The sequence below is a fragment of the Podarcis pityusensis genome (genome assembly GCF_964106645.2).
Source record: "Podarcis pityusensis genome assembly, chromosome: 2".
Taxonomy (NCBI): domain Eukaryota; kingdom Metazoa; phylum Chordata; class Lepidosauria; order Squamata; family Lacertidae; genus Podarcis; species Podarcis pityusensis.
In genome coordinates this window covers 7632208-7651264 of record NC_138029.1, presented here as the reverse complement: position 1 = coordinate 7651264, position 19057 = coordinate 7632208, and the positions used below count along the sequence as shown (strand labels likewise).

General features: G+C 42.9%; 1 protein-coding gene across 3 annotated transcripts; it reads right to left on the bottom strand.

Moving 5' to 3' along the window:
* Positions 1-1503: 1503 nt before the first annotated feature.
* On the bottom strand, positions 1504-18078 carry LOC308471051 (retinol dehydrogenase 7-like). 3 transcript variants are annotated; one of them, XM_080994966.1, is made up of 5 exons: positions 17970-18078; positions 5463-5784; positions 4929-5187; positions 4112-4269; positions 1504-2052 (listed from the first exon to the last, which is right to left on the bottom strand). In XM_080994966.1, the coding sequence occupies exons 2-5, from the start codon at positions 5773-5775 to the stop codon at positions 1835-1837; spliced, it is 948 nt and encodes a 315-aa protein (XP_080851092.1). In that variant the 5' UTR covers positions 5776-5784; positions 17970-18078; the 3' UTR covers positions 1504-1834. The 3 variants fall into 3 exon arrangements, with proteins under 3 accessions (XP_080851092.1, XP_080851093.1, XP_080851091.1); XM_080994967.1 differs by lacking the exon at positions 17970-18078 and adding an exon at positions 13202-13343; XM_080994965.1 differs by lacking the exon at positions 17970-18078 and adding an exon at positions 5892-5969.
* Positions 18079-19057: the final 979 nt, after the last annotated feature.

Genomic DNA, 19057 nt, shown 5'->3' with positions numbered 1-19057 from the left:
CCAAAGACTGGAACAGAGGGAAGTCGGGGGTGGGTGGGGGTTGTGTGGGAGGGTGGGGGAGGGAGGAAAAATGGGGGGGGGGAATTAAGGATGATATGTTTTTTGGATAATACGTTTTGTTTAAATTTTATATATATATATATATATATATATATATATATATATATATATATATTTAAAGGAAGGGTGAGGCTGGACCTGGCCGACTTGCTTTGGTGCATGAATTTTAGTGCGTAAATAGAGACAGACTCCACACATGACTTGTTGGAATGATTTGCAACCTGTGTGAGAGAAACACACAAATGAAAATGTGGATCTGCAGCAACACGGGAGGCAAATTTAATCTTCTGGGCATTTCTCTCTATGATAGCTAAATCAAAGGAGGAACGTCTGGAACTATTTTGGATGCCAAAGAAAATAACTTTCTGGTGCTTCCAGACTGCATTGCGAAATTTTGGCGAGTGCAAATTCAGAGGGATAGCTGTGTGTCAGTTCGCTTATGGTTTACATAGTGTGGGTGTCAATAAATTGGAGTGCTGAAACCATTCAGAACTGAAAGGAGTGGAGAAGATCACTGCTCTTTCTTGCTTAGCACAGATCTAGGTATGTTTCAAGGAAGGGGAAAGGGTAACACCCCTCACCACTACATGTTGAAGGGAAAAGTGAGGAGGGGTGATGTATAGGCCCCACGGAAAGACCACCAGGTTGATAAACTGATGACACCAGTGCTTGTGCAACACCCATGCGCTGCTCCTTCAAGTTTTATAAACTCACATTTTGCTGCTTAGCCCTGCGGCTTTAGGTCTAAGGTTGCCTGAGTTTGTGTACTGCAGACACGTCCCGGCAATTGCTGAAACAGAGGAATGTTGGGACTGCCTGTTGGCCTCCAGATGACCTACTTTACCTGCACAAAGCTTACACGTAGTTTAGATTATAACGAGCTTTACTTGAGCAATCATTCCAGTTGGTTTGTGGGAAGCACATCTTTCCCCCACTCCAAGGAACTATAGGTTATTCCTAGAACGCGGGTGGCGCTATGGGTTAAACCACAGAGCCTAGGACTTGCTGAACAGAAGATCGGCAGTTCGAATCCCCGCGACAGGGTGAGCTCCCGTTGCTCAGTCCCTGCTCCTGCCAACCTAGCAGTTCAAAAGCACGTCAAAGTGCAAGTAGATAAATAGGTAAACGGCGTTTCCGTGCGCTGCTCTGGTTTGCCAGAAGTGGCTTAGTCATGCTGGCCACATGACTCGGAAGCTGTACGCCGGCTCCCTCGGCCAATAAAGCGAGATGAGTGCTGCAACCCCAGAGTCGGTCACGACTGGACCTAGTGGTCAGGGGTCCCCTTTACCTTTACCTAGAATCCTTATACTATAGTTCCCAGGATTTTTGTGGGGAGAGGGGACTAAATTGAAGAGTTCCTGTTTGGTTCTTTACATCTGGTTCTAAGTCAATTCCAAACTTTGCAAGAGTGATTCCAAATAAACCTCCTTAGAAACAGATAAGTGGGGAATGAAAGAAGATGTTTTATCTTTTTACACCACTTATAACTCCTTCAAGACCACTTGGCTGCAGAGTAAGGTAAAGGTGTGGCAGAAAGTGTCTGGCCACTCAGTCTCACAGTAGGTGGCACTGAGTTCAATAAGGCTTATTCCTAGATAAATGGGTAGTAAAGTTTTGAGCCTAAGCTGCATCAGCCAATCATCAGTAAAAAAAATAAAACTATTTCTTTTTACAGCTACTGATTACTGAGCCTGCATCTCAATAAGATCCTAAAAGATTCAAAGTTCCATCCATAGATTGTTTGGCCACCTGCAATGTTGTTCTTCACAATCATCTACACAGCTTGTGCTGGTTTGGGCCCAGAGCGGGTCAACACATAGTCTGCAATGGTGGTTGGCAAGTAAGAGACAGGAAGGTAGAAGAACTTTGCATCCCAGCCTGGAGAGTAGCGAGTGCGAGGGGAGCAGGATGTCAGGGCATGTTCCATACAGTCAGTGACCAGGTGAAACTTGTCGCTGCAACCATCAATGAGTTCTTGGAACGATTTGCAACCTGTGTGAGAGAAACAAACAAATGAACAGTTGGATCTGCAGCAACACAGGAGGCAAATTTAATCTTCTGGGGAAAGATTGCTGTCTGGGCATTTCTCCCTAAGATAGCTAAATCAAAGGAGGAACATCTGGAACTATTTTGGATGCCAAAGAAAAGAACCTTCAGGTGCTTCCAGACTGCATTGTGAAATTTTAGCAAGTGCAAATTCAGAGGGAAAGCTGTTTGTCAGGTTTCTTATGTTTCTTTCTTCTTCTTCTTTTTTATTGGGTTTTTTCTAAATTACATCACAATGCAAATATACCAAATCCATCCCCACATCTTCCCCATCCCCACATATATTTATCATTTAAATCATAAATCAAGCATAATATTCTCTTGTCCCTCCCCCTGCTTCTCTCCGCCCCAACTCGATTTCCTCTACATTCTGAGATTACATTTATCTTTGCGTTCTACAATCTGCTCAAATCTTCTATGTATTCTTATTATCCTTCTTTACTAATTTACCTCCCCTCAGATACTTTACATTTTAATCAAGGAATATTAGCATATCTTTTATTGAGTAATATTTCCCCATATATTCATCAAAACATTTCCACTCCTTTTTAAATTTTTGATTTGATTGATTTCTTATAATAGCTGTTAGTTTAGCCAAAGGTAAGTATTCATTTAGTTTTCAAATCCATTCCTCCCTTAAGGGTAGAGTTTGTGACTTCTATTTAGCAGCAATCACTACTCTAGCTGTACTTGCACATAAGAAGATTCTCTCCCCCCCCCCCAATGGTATCTCTTCCCCTATCAATTCCAGGAGATACATCTCTGGTTGTTGTTTTTATTTATTTATTTATTTTCATCAACATCTTTAATTCTTCATGTATTACTGTCCAGAATTTCTTAATTTCCTCTCACCTCCACCATATATGTATTGTTGTTCCTATTTCTTTCCCACAACTCCAACAAATGTTGGATTTCAATTTATATATCTTTGCTAACTTAGCTGGTGTTAAATACCACCTGTAGAAAATCTTAACAAAATTTTCTTTGATTGTGTATGAGGTGGTAAATCGTATATCTTCTCACCAGAGTTTCTCTCATTGCTGTAGATAAATAGTATGTCCAACATCCTGGGCCCATTTAATCATCGTTTCTTTCACTTCTTCATCCATCAATTCCCAGTCCAATAAAAGATTATATGTTTTAGATAACAATTTCTTATTGTTCTGAATTATTGTAGTATTAAATTTTGAATCCTCTTTTGCAAAGCCTTTCTTTGGATCAGAATTAAATATACTTCTTGTTGTATATAATGCCATCTCTCAATTTCATATTGCCGTATCTCTTCAAAGGGTTTTAATCTGAATTTCCCTTGTTCCTCTTCCAATAGTTGTCTATATGTTGGCCAATTTGTTCTCATATTCAGTTTTTTTTACAGCATATGCCTCCAGCAGCAATATCCACCAAGGTGTCTTTGGTTCCAACTGTAGTCTATATTTGTTCCAAACCTTATATAGTGCACTTCTAAGTATATGATTTTACTTTCTCATAATTGAGATACACATGCTGTCCATATCTATTCTTGAAGCTTTCAAGGTCTAATATATAATTTTTTTCTAATCTAATCCAATCTCTTACCCATATTTAACATTCTGCTTCATAATATAATTTTAAATTTGGCAATGCCAATCCTCCCTTTTCTTTTCTTTCCATCAATAATTTATATTTTATCCGCGGTTTTTCCCTTGCCATACGAATCTCATTATATTTTTCCTCCATTCTTCAAAGCAATTTTCTTTGTTTATAATTGCTATCGTTTGGAACAAATATAACATTTTTGGAAAACCATTCATCTTTATTATGGAGATTCTTCCCCATAGTGATAACTTTAGTCTGCTCTAGGTTTCAAAATCTTTTCTTATTCCTTTCCAAACTTTTTCATAGTTATTTTTAAACAGATTAATATTCTTCATAGTTAGATCTATATCCAAATATTTTGCTTTCTTGACAATCTGTAGTCTGCATTAAAATGCAAATCGAACTGATTTTCTCCCCCATCTCTACTCACATTGCTCAAAGTACTGCTGCCCATAACAGTGTCTGATGTCAGAAGGTACCCGGCTCCATACAGTCTGAAAAATTTCTAGTGCATTTGAGACAATAGGTGTTTTGAAACCACCAGGTTCAATTATGCTGACTTGGACTCCAAAAGGATGGAGCTCTCTCCTGAATTGGAGAAGAAAAGTAAAGAATTTGTTACTGAGCCACAGTAATATTGCAGGTCATGCCTGGAAAGGAACATCTTTCTTTTTGAAAAGAAGAAAGAGAGAGAGAGAGAAAAGGGAAATACAACTCCCTATCTTGTGCCCTCTTGCATGAGCCTGGCCCTGGAATGGGTTCTATAGAACACAACATCAGTTTTATTAAGAAGCAGCCATCAGAATGCTGGTGCTTCAAACTCTGGCTGGTTCTCTAAAGTTGACACTTTGATAATTAAGTGGTATATAAATAGCTGAAATACGCACATTTTTAAACACCATAATCAACTTTTCTACACATCACACTGAGGTATTCTATTCTCAAAGGCCTTTGCTATTCTCCTAAGTGACACCAGCAACATAGCCAGGCAGGTTGGCCTAAGAGCTAGACAAAACTATCTAGAGCATGGACAGCAAAAGTGGCCTGAGAGCCACACATCCTATCTCAGGCTTGCAAATACAAAAATGTATATTTTTCATACTTTTCTTTGATATGTATTTTGTTGTAATGTTCATGAGATGAAGTACTAAGAAGAATTCTTTCAATGCATTAATTCACTTGATATGGAACGACCCATTTGGAGGTTGCATGTTGCAAAGAAGAAACTACAGAGCTGCTCTGTTTACCTCAGGCTGTCAGAGAAGGCTTCCGCACCAAACTTGGATGGGCAGTAACCACCTCCAAAGCAGGCCAGGCGTCCCATCATACTGCACAGGTTGACCACCCTCCCTCTGGCTCTCCTCACCAGGGGCACCATGTGTAGCGTCACATCAATCATCCCAAGAAGGTTGACACTGATCACCTTTGCAAAGTCATCTTTGGTCAGCCATTCGTTGGGACCTGTTGGGATCCCTATGCCCGCATTGTTCACCAAGCCCCAGAGTCCTGTGTGAAGAAAGAAGGCATGTTCATCCTCTTAGGCAACCTTAGCAGAGCTCAATAAAGTTGGAAATAAGCTAATCACATGCATAGATTGTTTGTGTTTACTTATACTAATACTCTTTTCTGAATTGTTATCCCTATTCTTCATTTCACATGTTTTGAGCCACTTTGGGCACAATTATGTGGGTGAAGTGGCCTACAAATGAATACAGAGAGGCAATTCTAATCCCCCGTCCCACCAATAGCACAGAGGCAGTACAAGGAAGGTCAAGAGTCACCTTTGCTTCCAATGCACCCTTTCACCCACTCCGTCGCAGCCGCCACACTCTCTGTGCTGCTCACATCCAGAATGGTGGTTTTCAAGCGCTCTGAGGTGCCCTTGCCCAGCTGCTCTGCCCCCTTCTGCGTGAGACAGGCTGCCAGCACCCGCAGGCCCCGGGCATCCAGCTGCCTGGCAAGTAGGTTTCCAAAGCCAGAGTCACACCCCGTGATGAAGACATATTTCTCCGTCAGGTTCTCCACCGTCTGCCTCTCCTGGTACCATCGGCGAAGGAAGTAAAGCCCCAGCAGGGCAGCCAGGTAGAGCCACATGGCTGAAACCTGCAGGGAAAAAGAATTCAAGCATTAGGATGCATACACGCCCCTGGCAAAACTTGGAGGAGGATATTTCTACAATTCCTGCTCCACCAAGAAGTTCACTGGAAGACCTTTTATGTTGCCACCGCTCAATTTAGCCTTCCTCGCAGTGTCGTTGAGGGGAAGGAGAAATTTTGCATGAAGCAAAGAGCTGCTTGGAGCAGAGGCAGGCTAAAAGAAGTATAAATAATAGCTCTAGCTAGCTGCTTATTAACTAAACAACTAAATAAAGTGGAACAGTAGGATCCTATTTACATCTATAGACATTAGCAGCTGCTCAAATATTGTGCAAGCTCAGCATTAGCAGCCAACAGGTCATTATTTTGCCATTATTGCACCACATATTGCACATGCTCAAAGTCCGATCCCCGATTTGTTTTGTGTGATCAAACTCTCCCCAGGGGTGGAGGAAGGGGGGTGGTTTGGTTCACTCCAGGTGTCACCACTGAGGGGGTGTGAGAAAATGGCATGTGCTTCGTGCTGACCGTTAAAGTGTTGGTGCTGACCTTTAAAGCCCTAAAAGGCCTCAGCTCAGTATACCTGAAGGAGCGTCTCCACCCCCATCTTTCAGCCCAAACACCGAGGTCCAGCTCCAAGGGCTTTCTGGCAGTTCCTTCCCTGTGAGAAGTGAGGTTACAGGGAACCAGGCAGACGGCCTTCTTGGTAGTGGCACCTGCCCTGTGGAACGCCCTCCCATCAGATGTCAAAGAAATAAACAACTATCTGACATTTAGAAGACATCTGAAGGCAGCTCTGTTTAGGGAAGTTTTTAATGACTGATGTTCTAATGTATTTTTAATCTTTTATTGGAAGCCACCCAGAGTGGCTTCGGAAACCCAGCCAGATTATTATTATTATTATTATTATTATTATTGACTGGGGTAGATCTTGTACCTTTTAAAGTTCTGAACTTTTTCTGGAAATGTTTCTCGGCCTTTAAAGGGTGCCCAGGAATAAAGTTGTTATAAGCACATGTTAGTGGAGACAGGAAGTTACTATCATACATAATTGAAAAGGGAAGATCATTCAGACTTCCGGGGGCGGCGCGAACGGCAATGGCGGTCCTCTTCCATTAGTGAGGAGGAGGCTCCGCAGAAACTGGGTCGTCCGCTACGGCAAAGCGGAGACCCACCTTGGAAACCCGCAGGCAGCAAGAGCCTGTGGTCTTGAGGCTCGGTGGGCACCAGAAGCGACCCCCAAAACGTAGAAGGAACCCCGTAAGGGGCTCCGGAACGTGGAGGGGGGTAGCGGCGCTGTGAGCCGTTTCGCGATCTGTGGAGCGAAGCCACACGGCTGCTGCCGGTGAGCGCTGATCCCTTTTCCTGCAAATACTTGATTTGGAAGAAAGCAACAATCCGTGAGTAAAGACTGAATATATTAAATTCGAGACTAAAATACTGAATTTGGCTGAAAGCGGAGAGACGTGGAAACAGGAAGTCCGTCTTCCGCTGTCACTGAACTTTAAAGCAAGGAGCTGGAGGAGTGGAGGCGTAAAAAGAACTTTTAATCCTACTGATCTGAGCACCCACTGAATTTTCTTCTAAACAAAGTAAGGACTTTAAGCTTATGATTTGGTACCTTTTATTCGTATCGATCTACCTTTCTTCTATTGGAATTACAAATTGGAATGAGAAACCCAGGGTCCGGAGCTGCCTGAGCTCTCTGAGAGACTGAGCTGTCAGTTTTGCAGATTTGGTTACTGTGTATCAGAATTTGCAACAATCTGAGGGCATTTGGACTTGTTATTTTGAAACACCGTTTGAAAGACCAGTAAGCACTGGTAGAAACAAAGTGGCTGTTAACATCAACTCTGCTAAATACTTGTTTTTGAAGGTTCCTGGACATTAAACTGGACTTTAATTTTATTAGAATTCTTCCCTAAAGACATTTTAAGCTCCCTCTAGAGGATTTGAGACTTACAACAGTGACTGTACATTTACTTTCACTTTCCCGGCCGCCTGTCTTCTTTGGGCCCATGTTTTCCCATGGGAATAACTCAGCTTGACCTTGACTTTTAGATAACTTTGGAATGAGTGGCACAAGAAGAAGGGGAAGAACCAGACAAACAACCCTGACAACTCTAACCTCAGCCTCGCAGATACGTAGATCATCTGTACCTACTCTGCCTTCAGAGGTAGAAGAAGCCGTTCTGCCACAGGCAAGGGAGGGAGAAACGGAGCAGTTACAATTGGAAGATATGGCCTCAGGATCATCTGCTTCTATCCTAGAGAAAATCTATGAAAAATTGGAATCTCTGGATAAGAGAGTGGAATCTTTGGACAAGAAAGCAGATGAGCAAACAGCTAAGATTGATCAAAATACAGAATGTTTAAATAGATTAACTGGACAAGTCGCACAGAACGTGCAGGCAATTGGACAGTTGACGGAGGCCACAGCAGAAAATCGGAAATTGGCTGAGGACACTAGTCAAAAACTTGAAAATTTAGAACAAGAGGTAAGACCACTCTGCAAACAAGTAGGTGAACATCAGATTTACCTCTCTATGATAGAACTGCGAAATCGTGAGAATAATTTAAGGATTAGGTCGGTACAAGAAGCAGAAGGAGGCAATCTAGCTGAGTTCTTAACTAAAGAATTCTCCAAGTTTTGGAATTTAGAGGAAAAGGACTTTAAAATTGTGTCAGCTTTCAGGCTTGGAAGATTTACAAAGAAGGAAAGGCCCAGAGATTGTTTGATAACATTGAGATCAAAGGAGGAAAGGGATAAGATTTTGGGCCTACACTACGAAAAGTCACTGGACATTCTGGACAGAAGAATTGAAATTTACAAAGATATTCCTAGACAACTGCTGGACCTCAGATCCGCCTACTCTGAACTTGTCAAACTATTAAGGAGCAACTCAATTGCTTTTAGGTGGGAATTCCCCCAAGGAATATCCTTCACCTTTAGAGGGAAGAAGGTTAAAATCAGAACACTGGAAGATAGAGATAAATTTCTGTCTACATACGGAGAGGACCTTCAAAAAGGAATTGAACTACCCTTTGGGCCTGGAGCACCGGCAGTACCGGTACCCGTGGAACCTGAAGATCCTGTGAATAAGATACCACCCCTAGAAAAATAACCAGAATTATTCAGGATGTCTCTGCAACTTTTGAGCTGGAATATAAATGGCTGTAACATTCCGGAAAAAAGGAAGAAAATATTTCATATATTAAAAAAAGAACAATTGGACATTATTTGTTTACAGGAAACACATGTGACAAGGCTCCACAGAAAAGTGTTAATAAACAAAAGACTTGGCCAGGAATTTATATCTTCGGATAGAGTAAAGAAGAGAGGCGTGGTGATATATGCGAAAGAGAGCCTGTCACCCAAATTCCTATTTAAAGATGAACATGGAAGAATTTTGGCAATTGAGATACAACATCAAGGAGAGAAGCTTTTGATATTAGGAATCTACGCACCAAACGAAGGGAAAGCGGAATTTTACAGGAAGTTGCATGAGACTATGCTGGATTATCTGGACTATAACAACATCATTATGATGGGAGACATGAATGGGGTCGTATCAACCAACATGGACAAGTCACAAAGTCAAAATGTTACAAAAGACGGCAGACTACCTAAAACTTTTTTTGAAATGACAGACAATATGGATTTGATTGACATCTGGAGGACAAAGAACCCCTTGGGAAGAGAGGGAACATTCTTTTCTGAAGCCCAACTGACCTGGACAAGAATCGACCAAATATGGATATCTAGAAGTCTGGCACCTAAGGCTAGAAAAGTGGAAATCTGCCCAAAGACCTGCTCCGACCACAATGCAGTAAAGATGGATATGACACTGTTACCAACCGGCTCTTTTAGATGGAAGATGAATGACAACTTGCTTAGAGATCAGGAGATTACCAAGAAGGCCCAAAAAGCTCTGAAGGACTATTTCGAGATAAATATGAACACCACGGTGGAAAAAAGAATCGTCTGGGACGCAAGCAAAGCCGTTATGAGGGGATTCTTGATACAACAGAATGCAGTAAAGAAAAGGACACAAAATGAGAGAAAAGACAAGATTCTGGACAAAATAAAAGAATTAGAGAAGAAGTTAAGATTAAACCCGAAGTCACAGCCAACTTTGAGAGAAATTAAACTCTATCAAGTACAATATTCTAAATTGATAAATCAGGAAATAGAGTGGAAGGTCAAATTAATGAAACAAAAAACGTTTGAGTCGGCGAATAAATGTGGAAAACTGCTAGCTTGGCAGTTGAAGAGAAGACAAAGATTAAATACAGTTACGAACTTAGAGATTGAAGGAAGAAATGTCCAGAATCCTGTGGACATCAGAAAGTGTTTCCAGAGATATTTTAAAAAATTATACACTCAAGGGCCGCAAGACGAGGCTGAGATTAAACAATTTTTGGGGAAAAATGGATTACCAAAATTGTCACAAGAAAATAGGACAATCCTGAATTGTAAAATAACACGACAAGAGATTGAACAGGCCATTCAGAACATGCAACTGGGCAAATCTCCAGGGCCAGATGGGCTGACCTCCAAGTACTATAAGACACTAAAAGATTATTTGATACAACCCTTGATGGAGGTCAGCAACGAAATTATGGAGGGGAATAGGGCGCCGGAGTCGTGGAAGGAAGCGTTTATCACATTGATACCAAAGTCGGAAGCTGAAAAGACACAACTTAAGAACTATCGTCCCATCTCTCTTTTAAATGTGGATTACAAAATATTTGCAGACATTTTGGCAAGTAGACTTAAAAAAGTTTTAAATGAAGTAATTCACAAGGACCAGGCAGGCTTTCTCCCAGGCAGACACTTGTTTGCTAATACAAGGAATATTATTGACATTTTGGAACTTTTGCAAACAGATATAAACACAAAAGCAGTCTTAATTTTTATAGATGCGGAGAAGGCCTTTGACAACATTTCCTGGAAATTTATGAAGGGAAATTTAAAAGAAATGGGAGTGGGACGGGGTTTTGAGAATGGGATTGAGGCGATATATTCAGAGCAGAAAGCTAAACTGATAGTTAACAATGTGGTTACAGAAGAGTTTAAAATTGAAAAAGGAACACGACAAGGCTGCCCTATTTCCCCTTTGTTATTTATTTCGGTTCTGGAAGTGCTCCTGAATATGATCAGAGGGGACCGGTTGGTGGAAGGAATTCAGGTCGGAGAGAAACAATATAAGCTTAAAGCTTTTGCAGATGACTTGGTTTTGACCCTGCAGGAGCCAGAGTCTAGTACGAAAAGAGTATTACAACTGATTCATGATTTTGGTCGGGTGGCGGGATTCAAATTAAATAAACAGAAAACTAAGGTTTTGGGAAAAAATTTGACAGACACAGAGTCAGAACGGTTTCAGAAAGAGACAGAACTAAATGTGGTTAAAAAAGTAAAGTACCTAGGGGTAAACATAACAGCAAAAAATCTGAGTCTATTTAAGGATAACTATGAAAAATGTTGGGCAGAAATTAAGAGAGATTTAGACAGTTGGACAAAATTGAAACTTTCTTTGTTAGGCCGAATTGCTGCTATCAAGATGAATGTATTGCCAAAGATGTTGTTTTTGTTTCAAACACTCCAGGTTCTGGATAAGACGGAGTGTTTTCAGAAGTGGCAGAGAGATATTTCTAAGTTTGTCTGGCAGGGCAAAAAGCCCAGAATTAAGTTTAAGATATTAACTGATGCGAAAGAAAGAGGGGGCTTCGCCCTGCCAGACTTAAAGTTGTATTATGAGGCCGCAGCTTTTTGCTGGCTAAAAGACTGGCTACTTCTTGAAGACACTGACGTGTTGGATTTGGAGGGGTTTAACAATACTTTTGGATGGCATGCATATTTATGGTACGACAAGGTTAAAATCAATAAGGCCTTTAAGAACCATATTGTCAGAAAATCACTGTTTAATGTCTGGACAAAATATAAAGACTTGTTGGAAAATAAAACTCCAAGGTGGCTCTCACCTTTGGAAGCTAAGGCCCGAAAAAGACCCAATATGGAGGCCAAATGGCCAAAATATTGGGAAATACTAGAAAAAGATGGAGACAATTGGAAATTGCAGAGTTTGGAGAAAATGAAGGACAAAGTGCGAGACTGGTTACATTACGCCCAGATTAAAGAAGTTTTTAAAAATGATAAGAAACTAGGGTTCCAGGTGGAGAAATCGAAACTAGAAACAGAACTGTTAGAACCAAAGACTAAGGTACTTTCAAGGATGTATAATTTGCTGTTAAAATGGAATACACAGGATGAAATGGTTAAATCGGCTATGATAAGGTGGGCGCAGGACATTGGGTATAATATCATGTTTGAGGACTGGGAAAGGTTGTGGAGTACTGGGTTGAACTTTACTGCATGTAATGCTTTGAAAGAAAATGTAATGAAAATGATATATAGATGGTATATGACCCCAGTCAAACTTGCAAAAATATATCACCTGTCTGATAATAAGTGTTGGAAATGTAAAGAGAGTGAAGGAACATTCTTCCACCTCTGGTGGACCTGCCCTAAAGTGAAGGCGTTCTGGGAAATGATTTATAATGAACTGAAAAAGGTATTTAAGTATACCTTCACAAAGAAACCAGAGGCCTTTCTTTTGGGTATAGTCAGCCAAGGGGTGGTAAAGAAGGACCAGACATTTTTTATGTACGCAACAACAGCAGCAAGGATACTTCTTGCAAAGCACTGGAAAACTCAAGATCTACCCACACTGGAAGAATGGCAGATGCAACTGATAGACTATATGGAACTGGCTGAGATGACCGGCAGAATCCGTGACCTGGGAGAGGAGAGGATGGAGGAGGACTGGAAGAAATTCAAGACTTATTTACAAAAATACTGTAATTTGAGTGAATGTTAAGCAGGATGCTAGATCATAAACAATTGAGCACCACTAAATTAGATGATTCAAGATGATAAGTGAGATTGAGAAAATATAAACTTTTTTGAGAATTACAAGATTATAAATAAACAGATGGGACATAAGAATACAAACAAGATGATAAATTGCTGGCAAAAAGTTATAACGATGAAAGTGGGAGCGGGAGATGTGAGGGAGTCCAAAGAAGATGTGAAATTATGTTAAGACATATGCTATATTGTTTATTATATCTATTTGTATTTTTAAACCCTAATAAATATTTATAAAAAAAAAAAAGAAAAGGGAAGATTCAGGTAGGTAGCCGTGTGGGTCTCACACAGTCAAAATAAAAAATAAAAAATTGTTCAGTAGCTCCTTATAGACCAACTAGGTTTGTTCTGGTATAAGCTTCCATGTGTCTGCACACTTCTTCAGATACATATACACACAAAAGCTTATACCAAAACAAACTTAGTTGGTCTATAAGGTGCTACTGGACAATTTTTATTTATTTATTTTTTTTTTTAAAGGGAAGAGACAGACCTGTGGCTGGTTAGAGGAAAGGCTCTCAGCTTCAGTTGTGCGGCAGGAAAAGCAGTGCTTCCTTCTCCTGTTTGCAGTTGCTCCTTATCTGCCTGTTGCTGTTTTTCATACTCCGCTGGCTGCACAGGGAGCTCCTCCCTTCTGGCAAGGATTGGCAAAACTTAACTGCCTTCTTTAAACTAATTGTGAAATCTGTTAGTGAGGGAAACATACCAAATCCCTCCCACTGCAGAGCTCCGTGCCACAGATTCAGCCCCTTTCCCCTGTGTTCTGTTCATGTATGGATAGAGCAAATAAATCTTTTTTCTAGAGCAGGAAGAAAGCCTGGGGTTGAGCGTATCTTTCTTACGGAAGCACATCCCTCCTGCTGATAGAAAGATGGGCAGAGTGCTTGCAAAATTACATTTCACCTAGAGTAGGAAGGGTGAGGCTGGACCTGGCCAGCTTGCTTTGGTGCTTGAATTCTAGTACATATATAGAGAAAGACTCCACAAATGACTTTTAAAGATATATATATATATATATATATATATATATATATATATATACACACTCTCCACCCTCCCCGGCCAAGACATAAAACAACAAGGTATAAAAACAATTGATTAAAATACAACTTAAAAATAGGATTCAAGTACAACTTAAAATGCAGCCTCATTTCAGTGAAAGCCCAGATCAAAAACTGTTTTGGGGGAGAAAACATCAAATCTTCACCAAGGCCAACTATCCAGATTGGTCCTACGTGGGCCAGAAAGAAGTCAGGGAAGTCCCCAAATAGGAGTTCCATCACAGAAGGAAAAGGAAAGAGGGGGAGGGGTCAGGCTGATTCCAAGCCAAAGGCCAGGCGGAACAACTCTGTCTTACAGGCCCTGCGGAAAGAAATCAGATCCCGCAGGGCCCTGGTCTCATGAGATAGAGCGTTCCACCAGGCCAGAGCCAGTGTGGAAAAGGCCCTGGCCCTGGCTGAGGCTAATCTGACTTCCTTAGGGCCCGGGACCTCTAGGGTATTGCTATATATGAACCTTAAGGTCCTCCGCGGGGCATACCAGGAGTGGCGGTCCCGTAGGTTTCCTTTCTGCTGCTGGTGTGCAGAAAGAGCGGTTAGAATGATTTGCAACCTGCATATTAGAAATAAGATAATGAAATATTATTTTTGTCAGTTTGCTTATTGTTTACATAGTGTGGATGTCAATAACTTGGAGTGCTGAAACAATTCAGAACTGAAAGGCGTGATGAAGATCACTGTCCTTTCTTGCTTAGTACAGATCTAGGTACGTTTCAAGGATGGGGGATGTATAACCAGTAGATTCATGTTGAAGGGAGCAGCGGGTGTGTGGGTGTGAAAAGGAAAGACCACCACATTGATAAACTGCTGGTTCTCTAAATACCTCGCTGAAGAGAGGGACAAAAGGCTGGAGGGAACCCCACTTCATTTTTATCTGCAACCTCTGGTACCTCTGCCCATTCCACTTGTTAGCGGGGACAAGGCAGGTCATTTTTAGGAAAGGAAAAGAACCATTTTGCTGGGCTCCGGGAATCTGACGGCTAGAGCGCCGGTGGCGGATAACCCATTCTGAATCTGACCGGACACGGGTTAGAGCTCAATGTCGAGCCTACCAAGTGGTGATAGCGACGGCGAAGAAGACTTTCTTCGCCGCCTCTATTGCATCTGCGGAAAACAGCAGCAGGAGACTCTTTCAGGTGGTTCGCAATTTAGCGGAACCACCTGCTCCATCAGGGCCCAGTAGCGGCCACATGATCTCCTGCAATGACTTTGCAAAGTTTTTTGCAGATAAAGTCGCTCAGATTCGAGAAGAGGTAGACTCCACCGTAGGAGCAGGGCCGGGGCGGGAGAGTGCTAGAGTCCTGTCTAGTCAAGTTGTGTGGGATCAATTCCAATCTGTTACCCCCGAGGATGTGGACAGGCTGCTTGGACGAGTGAAACCAACCACTTGCCTCCTTGATCCTTGCCCATCCTGGCTTATAAAAGCTAGCCGGGAAGGACTGGGCGATGGGCTTCGTGGGGTGGTGAATGCTTCCCTCCGTGAGGGAGCCTTCCCAGACCCGCTGAAAGAGGCGGTTATTAAACCGCTTCTTAAAAAACCATCTTTAGATGCGGCCACGATAGCCAACTATCGCCCAGTCTCAAATCTTCCATTCTTGGGCAAGGTGATTGAGCGAGTGGTTGCTGAACAACTCCAGGCACGCCTGGAAGAAGCGGACCATTTGGATCCCTTCCAGTCGGGATTCAGGCCTCATCATGGGACTGAAACTGCCTTGGTCGCACTGGTTGATGATCTCCGGCGGGCTAGGGACAAAGGTGAGAGCTGTTTCCTAGTTCTGCTGGATCTCTCAGCGGCGTTTGATACCATCGACCATAACATCCTTCTGGACCGTCTTGAGGGGCTGGGAGCTGGGGGCACTGTTATACAGTGGTTCCGCTCCTTCCTCCTGGGCCGTGTTCAGAAAGTGGTGGTGGGGGATGAGTGTTCAGACCCCTGGGCCCTCACTTGTGGGGTGCCTCAGGGTTCTGTCCTCTCCCCCATGCTTTTCAACATCTACATGAAGCCGCTGGGAGAGATCATCAGGGGATTTGGGCTGGGTGTTCATCAGTATGCAGATGATACCCAGCTCTACCTCTCTTTCAAATCAGAACCAGTGAAGGCAGTGAAGGTCCTGTGTGAGTGCCTGGAGGCGGTTGGAGGTTGGATGGCGGCTAACAGATTGAGGTTGAATCCTGACAAGACAGAAGTACTGTTTTGGGGGGACAGGAGGCGTGGAGGATTCCCTGGTCCTGAATGGGGTAACTGTGCCCCTGAAGGACCAGGTGCGCAGCCTGGGAGTCATTTTGGACTCACAGCTGTCCATGGAGGCACAGGTCAAATCTGTGTCCAGGGCAGCTGTTTACCAGCTCCATCTGGTACGCAGGCTGAGACCCTATCTGCCTGCGGACTGCCTCGCCAGAGTGGTGCTCTGGTTATCTCCCGCTTGGATTACTGCAATGCGCTCTACGTGGGGCTACCTTTGAAGGTGACCCGGAAACTACAACTAATCCAGAACGCGGCAGCTAGACTGGTGACTGGGAGCGGCCGCAGAGACCACATAACACCGGTCTTGAAAGACCTACATTGGCTCCCAGTACGTTTCCGAGCACAATTCAAAGTGTTGGTGCTGACCTTTAAAGCCCTAAACGGCCTTGGTCCAGTATATCTGAAGGAGCGTCTCCACCCCCATCGTTCTACCCGGACACTGAGGTCCAGCACTGAGGGCCTTCTGGCGGTTCCCTCACTGCGAGAAGCCAAGTTACAGGGAACCAGGCAGAGGGCCTTCTCGGTAGTGGCGCCTTCCCTGTGGAACACCCTCCCACCAGATGTCAAAGAGAACAACAACTACCAGGCTTTTAGAAGACATCTGAAGGCAGCCCTGTTTCGGGAAGCTTTTAATGTTTGATGTATTATAGTATTTTAATATTCTTTTGGAAGCCGCCCAGAGTGGCCGGGGAAGCCCAGCCAGATGGGCGGGGTATAAATAATAAATTATTATTATTATTATTATTATTATTATTATTATTATTATTAGACTTTACCGACTGGTGGGGTCTGCGTTGCTCCTGGGAGGGAGAAAGGAAGTCAAATGACACCGAGGTTGATTCAGAGAAAGAGTTTATTCTGCTCTCCGGATAGCAGAAGGTACTGCGTGAATCGGTTCACCGCAAGCACAAAAGCAAGAGAAATTGCATACAGTATATATATCCTCCAGGCACCCTCTCTCCCCTTCCCCAGGAATCCAGCCACGTCAGCTTATACACCTAAGTTGACATTCGTGACCATAAACAGATGTTCCTGTTCCTCTTCCTATACTCTTATCTTGGGGCAAGAAGGTCACCAACTCGAAGAACACTCCTGGCGCTGTTCCCGGTCTTTTGTCAGACCTGACAAGGTCTGTGCATCAGTGTGGTCAGGATGTAAGATAAGACCCAGATGTGCCATCCCTGCTCCACTTTGGAACTGACAAGGCCATTCATTAGGCGACAAAGAGACCTTTGTTTGTACAGCTGGGTTCCTGTTATACATTTGCTCAAGGGCTCAAGTTAATGGTTTTTACCCTTGGAGAAGGAAAAATGGGGATTTTGCGGCCCGTTTCAGACTGACTGCACAGTCAGATTTTAGATCTGGAAAACCCATTCCTTCAAATCGGAAGCCAAAGACACAAAGCGAGATAGTTGCAACTGGGTTCCTCCAACCAAAGAGAAAGGAAGAAGCCTGCCTACAAGTGACTGCCACTTGGTTGGGTTACATACGGGTACATGGGTAAGGGGTGCAAACGGAAGAGACACAGGTGCAAACGACGTGACAGGGGTGCAAAGGAAGAAGAAATTCAGGAAGTGAAGTTTCCTCTCTCCCCCAGCCTGAAACGTGAGAAAAGTGTCACCTACTGAATATTAGCTTAAAATAAAGTTGTTATAAGCACATGTTAGTGGGGACAGGAAGTTACTGACTATCATGTATAATTGAAAAGGGAAGATTCAGGTAGGTAGCCGTGTGGGTCTGACGCAGTCAAAATAAAAAATTGTTCAGTAGCTTCTTATAGACCAACTAGGTTTGTTCTGGTATAAACTTCCATGTGTATGCACACTTCTTCAGATACACATACACATGAAAGCTTATACCAAAACAAACTTAGTTGGTCTATAAGGTGCTACTGGACAATTTTGATTTGATTTGATTTGATTTGATTTGATTTGATTTTGAAAAGGGAATAGACCAACCTGCAGTTGGTTAGAGGAAAGGCTCTCAGCTTCAGTTGTGCGGCAGGTAAAGCAATGCTTCCTTCTCCGGTTTACAGTTGCTCCTTATAGGCCTGCTGCTGTTTTTCATACTCCACTGGCTGCAAAGGGAGCTCCTCCCTTCTGGCAAACATTGGTTTAACCCAGTTAGGTGCTGAGATTTACTGCCTTCTTTAAACTAACTGTGGAATCTGTTGGTGAAGGAAACACACCAAATCCCTCCCACTGCAGAGCTCCGTGCTGCACATTCAGCCACTTTCCCCTGTGTTCTGTTCATGTATAGATAGAGCAAATAACTCAAGTCATTTGTCTACAGCAGGAAGAAAGCCTGGGGTTGAGCGTATCTTTCTTACGGAAGCACATCCCTCCTGCTGATAGAAAGATGGGCAGAGTGCTTGCAAAATTACATTTCACCTAGAGTAGGAAGGGTGAGGCTCAACCCGGCCAGCTTGCTTTGGTGCATGAATTCTAGTACAGTGGTACCTCGGTTCGCGAACAAAATCTGTTCTACTAATAAATCTGTTCTACTAATAAAGAAGGCTGATTGCCGAAGAATTGATGCTTTTGAATTATGGTGCTGGAGGAGACTCTTGAGAGTCCCATGGACTGCAAGAAGATCAAACCTCTCCATTCTGAAGGAAATTAGCCCTGAGTGCTCACCGGAAGGACAGATCCTGAAGCTGAGGCTCCAAGGCTCATGAGAAGAGAAGACTCCCTGGAAAAGACCCTGATGTTGGGAAAGATGGAGGGCACAAGGAGAAGGGGACGACAGAGGATGAGATGGTGGGACAGTGTTCTCGAAGCTACCAGCATGAGTTTGACCAAACTGGGGGAGGCAGTGGAAGAGCGTGCTCTGGTCCATGGGGTCACGAATAGTCGGACACGACTAAACGACTAAACAACAACAACAATAAATTTGTGGATGTTTATTCAAAACCTGCCACGGAGTCCAAATCCTTTTGTTGTCTTTTTAAATAGCTTGTAAATAATTCCCATTCTTCCTTGAAGTCGCGGTTGTCCTTCTCACGCAATTTATGTGTTAACTTTGCCAACTCGCATAGCTCATCAGT

Bases quoted from the DNA above. Each gene is read 5' to 3' on its own strand.
- LOC308471051 (XM_080994966.1), bottom strand. From the start codon at position 5,775: ATGTGGCTCTACCTGGCTGCCCTGCTGGGGCTTTACTTCCTTCGCCGA. The intron at 5,188-5,462 runs GTGACTCTTGAC...TTCTTCACACAG, and splicing joins AGGGTGCATTGGAAGCAAAG to GACTCTGGGGCTTGGTGAAC. The intron at 2,053-4,111 runs GTGAGTAGAGAT...TCTCTCACACAG, and splicing joins GCAGCAGTACTTTGAGCAAT to GTTGCAAATCGTTCCAAGAA.